The following is a 19,673-nucleotide window of genomic DNA, read 5'->3' as shown; positions in this document are numbered from 1 at the left end:
TCATCCTCCCTCCATCTACCTATTTGCTTCATAATTATCCCTCTTTCGCATTCTCCATGTCCCCCTTTATCGCTTTCTCTTCCACCACCTCTCATTTTCTTTTGCTTTGTTGGAAGAAAGTTAGGGAATCGATAAATGGATGGGAAGGAGAAATTAGGGAAAAGAGACTCTCACAGGCACATCACATATGTCAGGGAAAGAACTCAATTTAGCTACCACAATTAAAACATTCTTTAGCAGTCCACAGACTCCCAAATTACTTACATATAATGAAAACTAGGGATGGCACATGCAGTTCTAAATTATTTGTAATACTTTAAAAGAGTTGGTGAATAAAGAATGGTGCAAAATTCTGACATTGTTATGTTGTGGACTACTAATGAATTCCTTTTTGATAAAGTCCTGCATAACAAGATTATTGAAATGTGACAAAAAGAGCACTCAGTCTGCCATGGTTTTGACCATGTTACTGAAATTGTCAGTGCCAATAAGTGAAATCCTGAGACCAATGGGTTCAAGTCATTCAAAGACTTTGGCACTGAATTGTTTTTATGATGTTGGTAGCTGTGAATGCTTTCTCATTGGATAACATTGCAACTGTTTTATGCCAAAAATGCCTTGAAAACTTTCTGTACTGGTGGTAAAAAGTGACCTGAACCTCACAAAAGAAAAGACAAGTGTACACTGATGCAGATACCGCTGGTAGCATAACAACTGGTCCACATGTCAGCACTCACCTTCATTGCATCAGCAGCTGATCCAAGCACAGCACAGAGTAGCTATGGCAAAACAACAGTAGAAAAATAGGTCTGGGTTGAAATCTTCCATTATGGACAAAGGTCTTCCAAAAATTCCAGAAACCGCTCTTTCTAAATCAAATAAAATACCCAATATGTTGGTCAGTTTCCCATGTATAAATGGGTCTGATAGTAGAGTTGGTGGTAAAGTCCATATAATATATGGTGTCCCTGCTGGGGTCGTTGGAGCCACGTGAGAGGAAGGGGAAATCTATAAAGATCAATTACAATAATTAAAATTAATAACCATGTCCCAAAAAGCCAAATCACCATTGCAGCAAATTTTGAAAAAATGTACAATAACACCTGGTGCCCCTCCAGGGCCAATGGGAGTCATATGACAGCAAGAGGAAAATGTCAACATTTGATTACATTAATTAAAAACACTAACCATGGCCTGAAAACTAGAAGCACACCACAAGCACAGTAACAGAATATTTGTGGACTCCTAATGAATTGTTACATTCAATGCTCCCAACTGAAGGCTTTTTTAAGTGGCAGAGAATTGTTAATAATCAACCATCAGACACTCACACTGGTCCCACGAAACGGTGGGCGAGCATGAAACAAGGCAAAGAAGTAGGAGGCATAGAGCGCAAAAAGAAAATTGCTGCCTAACTTATTATTTATTTATTTTTGAGTTTTATAGAGCGTGAACTTGACCCGTTAGGGTATTTTACAGGAATCAAGCAGTAGTATACAAAAGACTTGGGGGGGAGGGCTGGATACAAAGGGATACTAAGGGACAAAATACAAATTACATTTAACGAGAAACGAAGGTCTTCAGGTCCTTGTAGGGGTGCCCAGAGGTGCCGGGAGGGTAGTGTCTGTGTACTCCAGGGGATGCATTAGAGTGGAATTAGAGCAAGGACTCTGTGTGAAGTAGAGGCACAGTTTATGCGAGGATTTTGCCCATTAGGAAGGTTTTGGCATCCTTTTTGAAGCGAGCCAGAGAAGGGATTCTCCTAATTTCGGGCGGGAGTGAGTTCCATATTCTTGGTGCGGCCCCTGAGAAAGCCCGATTGTAAGTTTTCTTTTTCCAAAAAAGGGTAGGTTGGAGCAAGAGGTCTCTGGAGGACCACAAGTTTCTGGTTCCTCCAGAGATTACGAGTTTCTGGGCAAGATATGCAGGGAAGTTTGAGTATAATGCCTTGTGCGTGATACATGCCATTTTGAGTTGGATTGTGGCCTGAAGAGGAAGCCAGTTCAGAGCTTTTAGATGTGATGAAATGTGATTGAATTTCCTTGAGCCTGTTAGTAGCCTAGCGGCAGCGTTAAGGCAGGCTTTTAAAGGTGCCAGGGAGATCTTGGGTAAACCCGAGAGGGTAAAACAGCCATATTCCAGTCTATAGATGACTAGTGCGTGCACTGCCATTTTTAGGTCGGGAGTATCCAAGAAGGGTTTCAGTTTCCTTAGATAGCTCAGGTGGAATCTGGCTGATTTGGCCACCGAATTGATATGGTCCCGCATGCTCAAGTTGCAGTCCAGGGTAATTCTAAGGGATTTGGCCAAGTCCACGATGGTCGGAGGGCAGTTTAAGGCTGTGATGGCCTTAATCCATATCGGAGCCTCAGGGCTGGTTTTGGGCGGGGAAATTAGAAGAAATTCTGTCTTCTTTGCATTAAGTTTGAATTGATTGGAAGGGAGCCATTGGACAGTCAATTTCAAGGCTTCGTTCATGGAGAGAATCTCCTCGAGAGAGAGAGAGGAGATCTTGATGTAGATCTGGGTATCGTCAGCGTACATGTGGTATGAGATATTCGCGGTGTGTAGTACTTCGGCAAGCGGTTCTAGGTAAAGTGTGAAGAAGGTGGGGGACAAGGTTGATCCTTGGGGGACTACAACCGTGACCGGGGAGGGAGGAGACCGGGGAGGGAGGAGACAGGTTACCATTAATTAGGAGTCTCTGTGATCGGTTGTGGAGGAAGGACCTAAACCATTCAAGGACAGAGCCATCTATTCCCATCCTGAGTTTAAGGCATTCAAGTAGTTTCTCATGGTTGACCGTGTCAAAGGCCGAGGACAGATCTAGAAGGATTAGGAGACAGGTTTTGCCTTGGTCAAGGGCTTGGAGGGCATCATCCACAATATGGAGAATGGTGGTTTCCGTGCTGTGCCCTGGCTTAAAACCGGATTGGAAATCATCTAGTAGGTGAAAGTTGGTGATGTTTTGGCTCAGCTGCTTTTGCACACATTTCTCCAGAACTTTAGCTAAAAGTGTGATGTTAGAAATAGGTCTGAAGTGGTCAGGGAAGGCAGGATCCAGCCACTTTTTTTTTTTAAATGGGGAGGACTTGGCCAGCTTTCAGAGAGTCGGTATGTATCCCTGAAGCAGGGAGGCGATTATTGCCGTCCAGCTCGGAATGATGGATTGGGAGGCGGCAGCTAGGCAGTTAGAGGGGAGTGGGTCATTAAAGTGGTTGTTCGGGTTTAAGGTGGAGAGGATTTTTGAGACAGAGTGTTCGTCGTAGATTTTGAAGTCGGTCCAGTGTGCTTGGTTTTTGGCTGAAGCCTGGGGAGGCGGCACGGAAAGGAGGATGTAGATCTGGAAGGGGTTGAGAGTAAGTAGTGGATCTAAGTTCGTTTCCAAAAGATGTGATTTTGTCAGAGAAAAAGGAACACAATTCGTCAGATGATATTAGTGACTTGGAGTTTTCTTTCGATGTTTAGGCCAGTTTCTTTGATTGGTGTTTGACCAGTTTGAAAGGTTTACGGGGTCTGTTTTTGGCGTTCCCCAGTTCAGATCTGAAGAATTCTTTTTTCAAGTTGAGGATGTTTCTGTTGTAGGCATTTCTGGCCTGGCGGAGAAGTTTTAAATGAGCGGCTGAGGGGTGCTGTCTCCAGATTCGTTCTGACTGCCGCAGGGATCTCCTCTCGCTATTGAGGGATCCATTGAACCAGTGGTTTCTGTCTTTGATTTGGGTGCTTTTTAGTTTTAGCGGGGCAAGGTCATCAAGAATGTTAGTTATAGTCCCAGAGTAATGATCGTTGAGGTCATTGATCGTTGTGATTGGGGGGGGGGGGGGGGGGTAGGTCAGACTGGCAGCGGGATGCCAGTTCCCTAGGAGCAAGGTTCTTGGTGTCTCGAACCCAGCGTTTAGGAATCACCTGTTGTGGAGCTCGTGTTTTGAGGGTCCAAGTAGTAGGAAGGTGATAGAGTGGTGGTCAGAACAATCACAAGGGTCTATAGCAATAAGCTTGACTGTTGTTTCCTTGGCGATGATCCAGTCTAGAGTGGCGCCTTTCGAGTGTGTAGGGAGTGAGCAGACTTGGGTTAGGGCTTGGGCAGCCAGGAGATCTTTGATGGCGTTGACATGAGGATCATTGAGGTCGTTCCAGTGAAGGTTGAAGTCACCAAAGAAAATGTCTTTGGAGTTGGAGGAAACTTTGGCTGTAATTAGTTCCATGAGGTGGTCAGTGAAGATGACATTCGTGCCTGGGGGGTGGTAAAAGATGTGCAGATTGCACAGTTGGATTGGATTGGATTGGATGTGTATTTGTAGAGCGCGAATTGCTGCCCGGAGGCGTCCAAGCGCTGGGAATACCATGGATCCGCACAGTGGCCCAGGAGGGGAGAGAATGGGGGTTAATTAGACTGGATGAAATAAAAAGGTTTTCAGCTGTTTGCGGAAGGCCGTAAGATTGGGGTTAGCTCTGAGATGCATCGGGAGGGCGTTCCAGGCCTTTGCAGCATCACAAGAAAATGTCCTACCTCCGGATCTGGATCTTTTAATTCTGGGAGCCATTGCAAGGAAAGTCTGACTAGAGCGTAGGCTTCTGTTGGGCGTGTAGTGGGTAATAAGGTTTTTGGGCAGTTGCGTGGTGTTGCTGCATATGGAGAGTATGAGGTATTCACAGGAGTCAGAGGTATCTGCCAGGAGTTCAGTGACAAGGAGATTAGAGCGGTAGATGCAGGCAATGCCTCCCCCTTTTTTGCTGGATTACCTCTCCAGCCTTGCAATATTCTAGTTGGGAGGGACTAGGAGGTCTAGGCATGGAGATGAGGATTCATTGAGCCATGATTCAGTCAGGATTGCTAAATCAATGTTTTGGCTCAGTATGAGATCTGCGTTATCGGCGGCATGCTTAACTGCAGAACGGCAGTTAATTAGGAGGCCAGACAAAGTGGGGTCAGAGAGTGTTGTGCGCTGGGGCGGACAGGAGTACTGGCGCTATGTTGCTATCAACCACACTTCTGTTGCGGAGAGTAGCTGATCTGTTGCAGTTGATTGCGACCGTGCAAATGGCATGTTTGACATTCACGTCTAGTGTACTGAGGGTTGCTAGGGCAGAGTTGTAGGAAGGGAGGGTGGCTAGAGTTTCCTCTTCAGTGAGGTCTGGCGAACTCGGGGTGGCAATTGTGGAGTTGTAGGAGAGGAGGAGAGCTAGAGTTTCCTCCTCTGAGAGGTGGCATGGTAGTTTGCGAGGGCGAACGTGCCTCAGGGATAGCGGTAATGGGTAAGTGTGGGGCTCAGTGATAGGGAGGGGAGTTCCCCGGGGGTTTGAGTTTAGAGAAGGCGAGCTCAGTGAGGTGAAGGAGGTTTTTGATATCCAGAATGGAGTTCTGAATGCTCTGTGTTAAATTGACCGCTCTGTGATGCAGAGTTTCGATATCCATATAGGAAGGAGGCACTTGAAGGCAGGGGAACAGTGGCCTGGTAGTGGTTTTATTGACAAGCGTTGGTGGTTTGGTAGCGGTTTTATTGGCATGTGTTGGTGGTAGGGTAGAGGGGCTGGGTCGACTTGTTTCGTAGGCCAATGGCAGAGTATCGTACTCGGAGTCAGCGGGAGGAGCTGGCGGGGAGGAGACCAGCGGTCTGGGAACAATTCTGTTGGTAAGCCCAGGTCAACTTGTTTCGTAGGCCAGAGAAAGAGTTCCAGACTCAAAGTCAAAGGGAGGAGCTGGCGGGGAGAAGACCGAAGGTCTAGGAGCGATTCTGTTTGTAGGCCCAGGTGGGGTGATAGAGGGGTTAGGTTGATCTGAGTTGTGGGCCCTTAGGGGGGCGGCTTGTGAGTGGCTGGGCACGCTAGTCGAGGGGTCGTCAGGGCTAGTGTTTGTTAACCTGCAGGTGTTGTGCACATGGTTTTTGAGGAGAGTAAAAAGGTCTGCAAATTTATTGAGGTTTCTGGTTGTAGTTTGGATCAGGACGATGCCGTTTTTTTAAAGGGTGATGGTGAGGTCAGCTTGCAGGATTGCGGAGTGCGCTATAGTGAGCTTGGTATGTTCCTGGTTCCACGTACATTGAGGAGATGTGCGATAGTTTTGCGCCAAAAGGATGTTCTTCTGGAATAGAAAATGAGGTCATTTATGACTGTACCCTTGTCAGCGTTGTATCGTTGATCAGAGGTCAAGGTCTATGGGTGAGATTTAAGGGTGGAGTGCTTGAGAGATTTTGCAGCAGTTTTGGAGAGGTTGGGAGGATAAATAAGAGTTTAATAGTTTTCCCCAGTAGCAGACAGGCCATGTCCAGCCATGTTGACTAGGGTGGGGCAGTGTAGGACACTAAGCAGCGGGAAAGGTGATTCCCCCCCTCACTGGACGTTGGGGAAACTATGGAACTGTGGAATCAGAGTTGGTACTTGAGGCAGAAAGGGTGAGTGCCCACCTCGCGGAGGCGTTGTCGAGATCGGTGGCTGCAGCGGAGTCCGAAGGGCCGAGGGCAACTTCAGGACAGGCCGGGACCCCAGTAAAACCTATTCTGGTTTTACAAAATGGTAGATGAGCATATGGCTTAGCAAGGAAGGAGTCATGAAGATCAAAAAGAAAATGGCTGTCTAACACAAACAAATGATGAATGAGCAAATGTCTTAGCAAGAAATGAGGATGAGGCAAGGAGAACAAGGAAAATGGCTGCCTGATGCACACTGATTTTACAAAATGGAGGACAAGCACGTGGCAAGGAAAGAGGAGGCATGGAGGGACACAGTGGAAAAAGGCTACCTGCTCTGCTGCTCTCCCCCCCACCACCACCAAATAAATGCATCAGTGCAGACCAAGAATTGCACAAATATATAACCAGAATGTGAATAGGCCAATCCAGAGGCTCACGTCCCACAGGCAAAGCAGCTATGAGAATTTGAAAAATCAATTACAATTACAAAATATTGAATATCTATGGATTCAACAAGGGCTGTATAAATACCCTACAGCAACAGAAGAATATGAAAAAGAAAAAATATCAGTTAAAATTAATAATGCCCTGACAGGAATATATAATTGCTTGTGGCAAATACTTGTTTTAAATGTAGTAAATACACATTATTCAACCATCTTGCACTCACATAGACACGTTTGACAAAATGGTGGGCAAACGCATGGTAAAGCACAAGGAGGAGTAAGAAAAAAGGAAAATGGCTACCTGTCTGGGCCTGGATCCCCCTCGGCCACTAACAAGCACATGCAGATAACAAATGATGCAGATCTGGCAGGCATTGAAGGCCATCTTTAGGCCCATAAAATCATTATAGTATAGCCATAGTGAGCATGTCAGAATGTGAGAAAACAAATTCAAATAATTAAGAAAATCATCTACAGCATACTACAACTGGCCACAAACTATAAAACACCACAATACAATATCAATACAACAATAAATAGAAGAAAAATAAGCACCAACCTAAAATGCTCACTAGGCATTCACTCTTGGGTCTTTCTCCCAAAATGTGCCTGCCTGGCATCCCTCAATACAGACTTCAGGCCCTCCAGGAAAAGCAACTGTGATAATATACTTGAAAAAAAGGAAAAACATGGTGGTGCCTCTCTTGCCTCCAACATCAGCCCATCAAAAACTATTTTGCAAAATAACCTCACTGAACTTACTTGACGTTTACTTACTGTGGATGATCCAACAGGGTTTGAAGACACAAGATGAGTGAGGATTTCACAATGGTGGATGATCCAGCTGTGTTTGCTCATAGAGGATGAGTGAGGATTTCACAACGGTGGATGATCCAGCAGTGTTTCCTGACAGAGGATGAGTGAGGATTTCACAATGGTGTATGATCCAGCAGTGTTTGCAGAGGCAGGATGAGTGAAGATTTTGCAAAGGTGGATCATCCAGGAGTGTTTGCAGACGCAGGATGAGTGAGGATTTCGCAACGGTGGATGATCCAGCAGTATTTTCAGACACAGTATGAATGAGGATTTTGCAGCTGTGGATGATCGAGCAGTGTTTGCAGACACAGGATGAGTGAGAATTTCGCAACGGTGGATGATCCAGCAGTGTTTGCAAACACAGGATGAGTGAGGATTTCACAACGGTGGATGATCCAGCAGTGTTTGCAGACACAGGATGAGTGAGGATTTCACAACGGTGGATGATCCAGCAGTGTTTGCAGACAAGGGATGAGTGAGGATTTTGCAGCTGTGGATGATCGAGCAGTGTTTGCAGACACAGGATGAGTGAAAATTTCGCAACGGTGGATGATCGAGCAGTGTTTGCAGACAGAGGATGAGTGAGGATTTCACAACTGTGGATGATCCAGCAGTGTTTGCAGACACAGGATGAGTGAGGATTTCACGACAGTGGATGATCCAGCAGTGTTTGCAGACACAGGATGAGGGAGGCTTTCACAACGGTGGATGATCCAGCAGTGTTTGCAGACACAGGATGAGTGAGGATTTCACAACGGTGGATGATCCAGCAGTGTTTGCAGACACAGGATGAGTGAGGATTTCACAACGGTGGATGATCCAGCAGTGTTTGCAGACACAGGATGAGTGAGGATTTCACTACGGTGGATGATCCAGCAGTGTTTCCTGACAGAGGATGAGTGAGGATTTCACAACGGTGGATGATCCAGCAGTGTTTCCTGACACAGGATGAGTGAGGATTTCACAACGGTGGATGATCCAGCAGTGTTTGCAGACACAGGATGAGTGAGGATTTCCTGAAAGTATCCAAATCCAAACTACCCAGGGAACCAACAAAGAATACTGAGTTTTTAGGAAAGATGTTGCTACTGTACGTGCAGTAGCCTCACTCTCTATAGCACTTCCTTTGATAAAATGTTTTTATTTCGAAAGAGGTTTCTCGACTGGTGCTATTAAATATAATATCCACTCATAATGAAATTCACTCAATAGTCGATGACCCGAGACAAAAAATATAACATACAAAAGCCTTGATATGCTGCTCACAGTTACCCAATAGCTTTTTGCTTTGAAGGAAATCTTATTTACAAAATGTGGCGTAATAAAGTAGCACTGGGTATTTTGCATCACATGCAGAACGTGAAACGCCCGCTGTTATGCAAGCTTATGCTGGCGAAGCTAAATTACAAACTTAAAATTACAAGTTTAAAATTATTTCAGTTTACACTCAATTCTACAGAAATGCATTGTATGTGGACATTCTTAAAATCTAGCTTTCGATCAGGCATTCGGCGCCTTGAATTAATTTACTATGGAATGCAAACCTGTTCCTGATTGAATAGTCAAGAAAATCAGAATCTGCTTTGGGCCAAAATAATATTTTGAGACGGAGATCAGTTCGCGGTCAAAGGTTATCAAGAACTCATCAAAACATGTTTCATATGTGACATGCCAAATATGAAGCATATCTCGTGGGTGGCTGACCATCTCTGAAGCTCTACACCACGGGAGACTGGCGCCATCAAATACACATTCTGGGAAATGCAGAAAGGCAAAACCAAAGGGAATGATGGACGGAGTGTTGAACATTGCAAGCACTCACCCCCAGTCAACTGATCTGGGTTTAATCCATCACCGTTCTTTAGCCCACTCTGCCACCCTAGTTCAGACATGGCCATATGCAAATCAGTCTGACCCTGTGCCCCATAGGAACATTCCAGCCCGAACTGCCAAGCCATGTCTTCCCTGGACCGGAAACAAGCTTCTTAGGACCGGTTTCTGGCATTTCAGCCGTCTTCAGCCAGGCTTGCTTGAATCCAGTGGCAAAGTGAGCAAGGGACTCACGTCTGAGCATACCCTGCCAACTTATGGCGAACAAAGCAAAACCAAAGGAAATGATGGACGGAGTGTTGAACATTGCAAGCACTCACCCCCAGTCAACTGATCTGGGTTTAATCCATCACCGTTCTTTAGCCCACTCTGCCACCCCAGTGCAGAAAGGCATCACATTAGATAGCCTGGCAATGTTTCCTGCAAGCGTAATGCACACATAGTGCCGCTGTTTTTCACATTATGGAAATTTAAACAGACAACAACAACCTCACATAACTCAGTTCAAATTAAAAACCAACAATTAGATGGCTTGTGATGGAGAGACTTGAGAATGATAAGATCCGATATGAATGCATTATTTAACCAAACACGGGGGGACTGCACAGGGGAGTTAAACGTGTTTATGTGGCACCACAAAAAGACACGTTGACAAACAATGCATGAAGGGAGGAGCTTATTACAGATATAATAACTATATACATATGCATATATACATATGCCTCCGGATGTTATATGAACATTTATTATAAAATCAAAGTATGATTTACAAGGTGTCATTACGTATACAAACACGGAAATTGTTATTCTAAATCAATAAAAAAAAGTAAATAAAGATACCCAAAGGTCTGGATGGGGTACCACATTACCCTTTTTAACTTCTTTGTTGGTATGAATTGTTGAGGTTGTATTCTTAATTAAGCTGTCAGATTGCTCCCAGAGATCACCTACACAAAAAGAAAAAAATAAATGTTGAGTACACAAGCGTCCTAAATGTTTATTACCTGAACGTGAGTAAATGTGGTATACCATTCTGGTCTTAGCATCATTCTCAACATTAACTGATACTACAAATCAATCTTATATCCACCTAGTTACATATGTATTTCCCTAGGTCACAAGATGCTTCAGTCTCCACTCCATCTAATGACAAGAAGGAAAACGTGCCAGCCAGCATTCCACCGTAGTGGGCATCAGTGGGCAACAGATGCACCTCGTCTGCTGGCTCAGTGCAAGTTGCAATAAGCAAATCAAATGCCAAAGTAAATCTAACACCAACGATCCAAACGTAAAGAGAGCAAATTAGAAATGGTATAATACAAAGCCTAATTGATAAAACTCTTATTGGATTACAAAGTAAATGAACCACATAAATAATTAACACAAGCCTTCTAATGTTTTATGTGTTATGTCTCCCTTTCCTCACTCGTTCTATTTTTAGTCCTGTTTTACACTTTTGTACCCCACCGACATTCACAAACAATGCAGAAAGTCGGGATTTTTTTTTCTTATAGTAGCCCCAATATTGATCCTAACTCTCTTGAATGCAGGTAAGTCTAATTTATAATGTGACTGATTTTTATATTTGGTATGTCAAGGCTTTATTTTAAAATAATATAAGCTTTGAATGTCAAGTTGATTAATGAGTCGATTTTGCAATTTATTCAGAGAAGTTGTATGGTCAGAGGATTTAGATTTAATTTTAATTGCATAGAATAGGCTGCACTATGCAATTTGTTCATTTTTTCAGGCTAGAATAATTTAAGTACTCACTGCATAAGCTGGATCACTTTGACAAAGCGTTAAATCAATGAGTCTTAAATTAATTTAATTATGATTATTGGTCTAAACATTTTTGTTCGCTCCTCAAAGCCCTAACACTGCACCACAAACAACCTCTTATTCTCATTGAATTTAGGATTGAAAATAGTGGTAGATAAGGTTTTAGCTTTCTTCTACAAATAAAAACAGCCCTCCTGAAGTAAAAATTCTACTTGACACATCCAAAGCCCTCACATCAGACTCTCTCCAAAATGACACCAAGCACAATAACACTTAGTTTCATTTTTCAAGAATTCCAAGATCACCATTGTGCCAAGTGACGGTCAATTCGCAGGATGTTGTCCTACCACGTTTTAGGGCCATCTCACCATATGTGCCTCATTTCTTTAAATACTTCACTTTTTGTGTTATTGGCAACACTGTGGCATGTAAAATGACCAACACAACAACCTTTTATTTTAATCCAGTAGAATCCTACAGTGTAAATTAGGTTATTGTTACTTCTTTTCTTATTCACTCCTATCCTAGCTGTAAAGCAACAAAGCGTAGCAAGGTGTAAATATAAACCAGGGTAAATGGGGGCAGCAAGGTGCAGATGTGAGACTAGGCAATCAATTAATACATGTTTTAACTGCTGCTTTTTTTATTCTACTTTGATTTTGCACCTGTTTTGTTCTTTGAGGTCATGAATTTTGCTCCACTGCCTTTCTAAGATTCTACATTGAGTGATCTTTGATCAATGTAGTTACTAGTGAAATTTTGTATACTACACCTATTCCCCCACACCACCGGGTTGGTTGATTTCTTTACAGAGCTTACTATCCATTACAATGTTCACCTTTCAATTGTCTGAATAAAATGCTATTGTTCAATTATTTAAGTTTCGGGCTGGAACCTACAGATACAACGAGATAGCTATGATCCCTTTTTGATATCAGGAAAAGGCAAAAAAAAGGCAAATGCAGTACTCATAGCCTAGGGCCCTAATATATACCTTCAGTCACAGGCCCATAAAACATACAGAGAACTAGACAAAAACTGAGCAGTCAAACGTGCACCACGCCAAGAGCAAAAGGATGGCGCAAATTGCAATACAACCATACATACACCAAAATAACCGATACATAGAAGAGAAATTGGACTATTCTTGTCACTAGGAGGCATGGGTTATAACTTTCACTGTGGGTGCTTTGAACTGAATAGGGAGAACAATCAAGCAAGGCGTCAAGGGAATTCGTAAATCTGCTGTTTTTGTTGAAAAAATACAACTTGTGAGTGGTCTTTTGAATTTACAATTAGTATGTGGTTGGAGTAGAAAAGTGGAAAGGTGTGACAGTGGGTGTGGGGTGTGAGAGCTGTTGGTGTGAGCAGTAGCAGGGCGATGAAATGTGTTATAGTGTGAAACTGAGAGTAGGGGCGTGTGAGAGGACTGGACTGTAAGGGTGTAAGAATAGAGGTGACGCAGAAGAGTGAACAAAGTGGCTGAGGATTAGAGTATTTGGGATGAGAGAAAAGATGAAACCAGACAGTGGATATAATGAGAGAATGCATCTGATGAAAGAATGGATGGACGTGGGAGAGGTTCAGCAGAGAAAATTCATACTTTATAAACGGAATGAGAAGCGGGAGTGGTAAGAGGTGCTGAGAGCGAGATTAAGTTGGTGTCATGTCGGCTTCAAATTCAGATGAGCAGACCGCAAAATTAAGCATTGGTCAGGTTTTGTTTAGCGATGTATTCAATGATTTTGCTTTTTAAGCACCTTTTGTTTTAATTTCCACTCATTTGAAACTGGCTACCCCAGCGTATTTAGATTGGCCCTTTCAATTTTTGACCAAAATTGCTCTTTAGCCTCAGACACACAATTATAAATCCACCCACAGAGGACGCCACTGGTTGTCCACTGTCATACCCGGGGCCTCTGGAATTTTGTGATTGAGTAGCTCCTGCGTTTTTGTCTTGGTTATGGATTTGCTGCATCTGCCACATAATCCACAGTTCCTGCATAATCTGCAGATTTTAACAAAAAAGTTATTTCTTACTCTGACGGATGGTTACTAAAAACGCAGCAACACGTGTTGCCGTGCAGTGGAAGGCCCTTTGCCCCCTTTGAATGGTCACCTTTCTGAGTTAGTGCTCTATTTGTTTGTAAACTAGTAATAATGAGGTGCAAGCTATGCCCAGAGGTAAAAAGTGTATAAATGAGAAAATAATGAAGTAATGCTATCACAAATATCCCTGATGCAAAATGTTGCCCTCCCCTGCTGCATAATTCCAGTGGCCCTAGTCATACCCTCTTCCTTAGATTCTTCTTGCCACCGGAAATGTTCTAAGGAAAGACAACATGTGCTGTCCTATGTCCAGCAAGAAGAGATGTGAAACAGCAAACAGAAGGTTTACTTAATTTTATGATGTAAGCTAGAAGAACAAGACAGAACACAAAATGAAGAAAATACTACAGGCCAAAACTTACTCTTAAATAGAGAGAGAAACTGCAGGGTTGTTGTGCTTGGCCCAGAAAAGTGGAACTCCCTTTGATACAGTGAGAAAAATAATAAATCATCAGGTCTAATAACCTGTACATTTCTTTCGGGATGGCATTGATAAATTCCTCTCTGTCCAGCTAGTAATATGATAATAGCAACTGAATCACAATAATGTCAAAATGGGGAGCATCAGGAAGCCAAATGTAATGTAATGAACTATTGGTTTGCACGGAAAAGCTGTAGTTGTGTAGGATGCATGGTTTTGTCAGCTATGTCTGTCTGAATCCATTTGCAACTTACACAGGTTCTGCATCTATTTCTGTACTGCTGTAATGTTCTGACCTAAAGATCTATAAATATACATTCTGGATTAAAACAGGTTAAAACAAGAATGCATAAGTGTCCAGGGTTAATATGGTGACCCCAAAAGCTGGAGGGTTTTCCCATGGTTTTCCAAGTACAGTCAACCACGTCACAAGTCAAAACTTGGATTCCCCAGTAGATATCAACAGGAAAATGCAACAGGTCTGCCAAAAGTGGGGAGTTCACAGCAAAACTACAATAGAAAAAGGAAAGCTCACTGTGGGTTAGAATATTTGATAGCTACCTAGAGCGGAGGTGCAGTTGTCACTAGTTCCACAGATGCCATGCCTCCAGGGCCTTGCGGTTTGAGGGACCCACAGCAGCTCTTTTGTTATGTGGCTTACATTTAGTGTCCATTCTAGCTATTCATTTTAACTTAGCATTGTTTTCTAATGGCAGTTTGCATGTTTTCTCTATTGCAAGTGTGTGCTATGCACGCATTTTTCCCTGATAGACATTGTCGCCTTGTAGTCTGCACATTTAGTTTCAGGATCATATAACTCAGAACACAATACATCGTTTCATTTTCATGTGCTCTTCTGCTTCAGTCTAAAACGTTGTTCTGCACCTCTGGCACAGTTTGATAAGTTTGTAATTTTATTATAAAAACAGCGTCCGTGATGAAGTCGGAGAGAGGTTCACTTCCCGCCAGGGTCATGATGGATCGCTGCTGTGAGGTGTGATTGAGATGCAGTTTAGCTGTCCCCGACCGTCATCCTGAGAAGGAAATTAGCCATGAGCGAAGTGTGCAGTCTTGCACACTTGAGACAGGGTGCACCCTCTAATGCATCAAGGCTGAATTCCTGACATACAGTGTCAAAGTGTGGTGTTGGGTCATTCCAAAGCGCCTGGTAAATGGGTTCTCCCGACATGCTCTCTTTAGCATAGTGATATCAGTAATAGATAGGAGTAATCTTAGTAAGATTATAAATCGTTAACATGATTGCATTGTTAGTGTTTTTCATCATTGTAATAATGCTTGAAACGATGTGTCTTATCTTTTTGATAATGGCAGTTCATGTTATATTTATAAAGATTAGAGCTTGTCAATAAACCTTTGAAAATGCATTATCTTATCTTTTTTGGTGGCACTTTGGGAATGCAAAAGTGATAAATGAAAGGATAGATCTGTTTCCACAAATTCCTTGGTAATTTTAGGGTCGTGTTTGAAGTTACTGACAACATTTATACCTCAGTAAGTGCAAGAGTTTAGATGCAGTAGAGTGAGCTAGCCAAGCAGACCAACACTTACTGATTATATTAGAAGATTCAGTCTCTTTATTATGAAGATTTGTTGTTCTACATACACAGTCCTACCAGAGTCATAGGAACGGTATAACATGACTCCAACAGAGTTTTAGGTTATGGTTCCTATTTAATGGGTCTCCTGAGTAGTTTACTTGTCTGTGTCCAAAGCTTCTTTATTGCCTTTATACGGAAACGTAAGTGGTGATAAGGGTTTATATCCTACTTCAGCTTAACAAGAAGCACATATTTATGTCTAGGTTAATCAAGTTTGATTGTTTAAATGGATCTTCCCCTACAGTGTTTTCCTTTAATTGAATTCTATTCATTAAATATGGTACTACCAGTTATCATTCTTAGCAGCAGACAAGCAGTAACTGCAAGCTTAACTAGACAGTGTTCACCAATGGCAGAGAAGAAGTTACCTTTGTGGTTGCGGCACACGAAATGTACAGATTTGAAAGTTTTTATTTCTGGTCTGATTTTCCTGCAGTCAATGCACATTCACAAACATTTCACACATACACTTTAGAAATACCATTAACTTACCAGAAACATCATAATTGGTTCCAAGGCACCTTCCCACATATTGTTCAAAATGTTAAACTGCGTTCTCTCAGTCACGAAGGGGCAACCTGGCCATTCTTAGCAGGCTATATGCCTTACCCACATGCAAATACATTACACCAGACCAACACAATTGCATTTTTAAACCATTTGTATCATATCTGATGCAATATGATCTGCGTACAATCATTACTGTTATTACAAAGTCTTCTCAAGATGGTCAGGCTCAGCTGGCTGTGCCTACAATTAGTCCTATTACCATTAATGCCAACATGGGTAAAGTCCCTACCAAACAGGAGGAAATTCTGTTTTGGATTACCCACAAATCTAAATCAGCTTGAGGCAGTATTTCCCCATACGGGACCCAATGATAAATCCAGAATTCTCATTATGTGTCTTCCTCTTGGTATCGTTCCCTCTGTTGAAGAGTGTAATACGAGTGGTACTATTCTTGCAGCAATCTACCTGAAGTCCTTAAACAGAATCAGGCTGAACATGGAGCAGCCCCTGCTCTGGATTTGGGGATGAAACTCACTGGCAACTTCGCCCTAGGTGTCCTCCAATATTTTAAGTAATGTTAAAGGAGAGGCAGCTTCTTTGGTAATTCGCTAGTGGCTTCAGTTCCACCAACAGATCAGGAATGTGAGTTCCCTAAAATAATTTCTGAAATATACCTATATAGGTCGTGACAGTTTGGGAACCAAGCCTAATAAACCAGTACTTAAAGAAAAATATGCTTAAATTACCAAGCAGACACCCGAGTCTTCTAAAAAGCGCTGTGATAAAAACAAAGCTAAAAAGAAAATACAGACTGGATTTCTGCAACAGGAGTCTTACGAAAAACGTTACAATCTACATAACCGTGATACACTTAAACAGCCTGATAGGTATCAGTATCTGATACACATCCTTCTTGTTCCTTTCAGGCCTCCACAGACAAACGGTCAGACGAGGGGGAGGAGGCGACCGCAGACAGGAGGAGTATGTGAAACCGAAAACTGATTCACAGTGCTCTTTTGATGTCATCATAAAAAAGGAAAGAAAAACCCACAACTAAAAGAACAATAAAAAAAAAGAAACTGGCTGGAATTTAGACTAAATATGCCACAACTCCCCAGAACTCTTCTTCGGAATAAACCATGGGCGAGAACTCTGCTCAACAGCTCAGCAGAGGTCACCATAATCAGGGTCACTGGAATAATGCAGCAGAGGAGGGCAAAATTATGTGACAAGGTTGAATACATTGAGCTGCAAAAAAAAGGCAAAATATGCGGCACATTTTGTGAGAGGATTAATTCGTTATTTTGTCATTTTTACAGTTGTTAGCACAATCCAGGCATTAGTTGCAACTCATTAGCACCAGTTTCACACCCAAATATAGCAAGTAGAGACAGAAAGGTGACCAGTCAACCTTTCCAAAGGGCCTTCCACTGCGCGTCAACATGTGTTGCTGCATTTTTACTTTTGAACCATTTGAGCAAGACAGAATTTTTGTTGTTGAAATCTGCAGATTATGCTGCAGATGATGGATTATGTGGCAAACGCGGCAAATCTATAATTATGCGAAAATCACCTTAGACGCACAGTTGCATAATTCCAGTGGCCCTGACCATAGTTCATCAGACTCTTTAATAGTTTCTGTTGGCGAGACTAATGACTAGATAAAAGTAGAAACTCAAGATCAGCAACTAAGCCCTCCTGATAGACTCTAGAAGTTAGACTTCCAAATTGAGAGAGATATACCATGTACTATTAAAGTAATATTCTGGCAGAATGTAACTAATGAATACAACATTCTCCTGGCTCAGCTAAATTGGCCACCAGAGTTTGTTAGAAAAGTCTTAATAGGAGAGTATGTAATCATGCCTTCCTTTTCCGCTATTGTTTCAGAGGAAGCTAAGGCAGCATCTGCTGCAAAATGGGCTCTTGCTCAAGCACCAGCTTTATATTGCAATTAGGAGGGTTGAGATAAAGACTCACCTTAAGTTATACCTAAACGGTCCGGCAAGCAGGTGCAAGCACAATACCCTATTAAACAAGAAGCTAAACACCCTGCTAGAGCAATTCTATCACAATTAGAATATAAAGGTGTGATTGAGGCTTGTGTCACCCTTATGAGTAATCCTTTATTTGCTTAAACCAGATCATTTCTATTGCATAGTCTTAGACCAGGGGTCTCCAACCTTTTCTGCAGTGAGAGCTACTTCTGATCCGTGAAAATCATTGCGAGCTACTAAAGGCCAAGCAACTTGTACATTATTCCCAAAGTCCCTCCATGCCTAGCTTCATTGACGAGGAATAAACAGACACCTATTTAGTGTCTGCAATGCACAATATGAAACAAGAGAGCCTGTTATTAGTCCTGGCTTTCCTCTTCAACAAACTGCGTACTCCTGACCTCTGCCATAACCAGCTAAGAAACTACAATCATAAGAAATCATACTAAAACTAGAAATTTCATACTAAAAACCATAACCTGTACATCTGTCTCTCAAAACCTTTTCATCCACCTCACTACTACGTTCCATAACTCGGTAATAGAACCTCAGTGATCATCATGCATAACATGGAACACTTCCCACATAGGCTCAAAAAATAAAGACAACACCTTTCCGACCAGAAACCCTACCTGGATTGGCTTGCACTGCAGGTTAGTAAGCATTATAAACAAACGCTGCAATACAATTATTTTATTATATCATACCTCCTTTTTCTACATCATCACATGACCAGACCTTGAAATGCCGGAGTTCAGGGTGTGCACTGAACTAATTCTCTCATAACAGACTTTAAATTTGTTCCATGTAATAATAACCGATTCCACATGTATGGTGCACATGACTTGCCACTTAGTTCAGTATTATAGAATTATCACCAGGGATGGTGGTAGTCAATGATTGGTTCATGTTCAAAAGTTATTAATTCTAAAAATGCCTCTCAATGTAAGTACTGTAAAATGCTGTTCATACGAAAGAAATATACGTTAAGATTTTCAATACATTCCATCATATTTTTATATGCCTTTTGTGCCACTATTTGCATTGTTTTCAACTCTTTACTCACGCAAGGAAGGGGCCTCAGACCGTCGCTTCCTTGGCCCATGCTCAACTCTCCTAATTAATTTATTGGCCTCGTTTACAATAGAATAGAAACATATGGCCACTGCAAGGGTGAGGAACTGTTTTGAATGGGATACAGTAGAAGTGAATTGTGAAGCCTTGCACTTCATTTTAAATTGCTCGCATGATATCATGAAACTAAATGCGTTTTACACGTATTTTGTGTTTAAAAAAAAGCACCTCTTGGAAGTTCTTCCTGGGCACAAACCGGAGCCAGTAACTTAATTTTACATTACATTTCTTAAATTATTTAATTAAAATGTAATGAAAAGACTTGTAAAATTATGTTCTTGGTTCCGTTTTGTGGCCAGGAACAATGTGCAAGGTACACTATTTCAAAATAAAAGATGCCCGTGAAACGCTGCTTTAATTTAATGATTAAATTAAAGCATAGTTTCAGATTGATTTATTACTAGTTCGAACTACTGCTCATGTTTCAGATGCCTCGAATAACGGCATGGCCCGGCATCTATTTAAAAAAAAATAAAGTTTGTCTTGGCCACAAACCTGATGGCTGTCTGGTTCTGCTTCAGGTGGCTGGTACTGCATCTCCTGTGTCGCAGCATGGAGACCTAATTATGCATTCTTTGGACTGGAAGAGGAGAGTGTGT

At 42.2% G+C, this 19,673-nt stretch overlaps 1 protein-coding gene across 1 annotated transcript in view; it reads right to left on the bottom strand.

Annotated features, from left to right (window-relative positions):
* Window positions 1-19,673, bottom strand: part of TLL2 (tolloid like 2) — a 2,438,103-nt gene that overhangs the window by 1,432,964 nt on the left and 985,466 nt on the right. The window contains exon 3 of the mRNA XM_085603672.1: window positions 10,372-10,449. Within this exon, the coding sequence (XP_085459798.1) occupies window positions 10,372-10,449 (78 nt within the window). The remainder of the gene's footprint in view (window positions 1-10,371; window positions 10,450-19,673) is intronic.

Source organism: Triturus cristatus, chromosome 1_2 (genome assembly GCF_964204655.1).
Source record: "Triturus cristatus chromosome 1_2, aTriCri1.1, whole genome shotgun sequence".
Taxonomy (NCBI): domain Eukaryota; kingdom Metazoa; phylum Chordata; class Amphibia; order Caudata; family Salamandridae; genus Triturus; species Triturus cristatus.
This window is presented reverse-complemented; position numbering and strand designations above follow the sequence as displayed.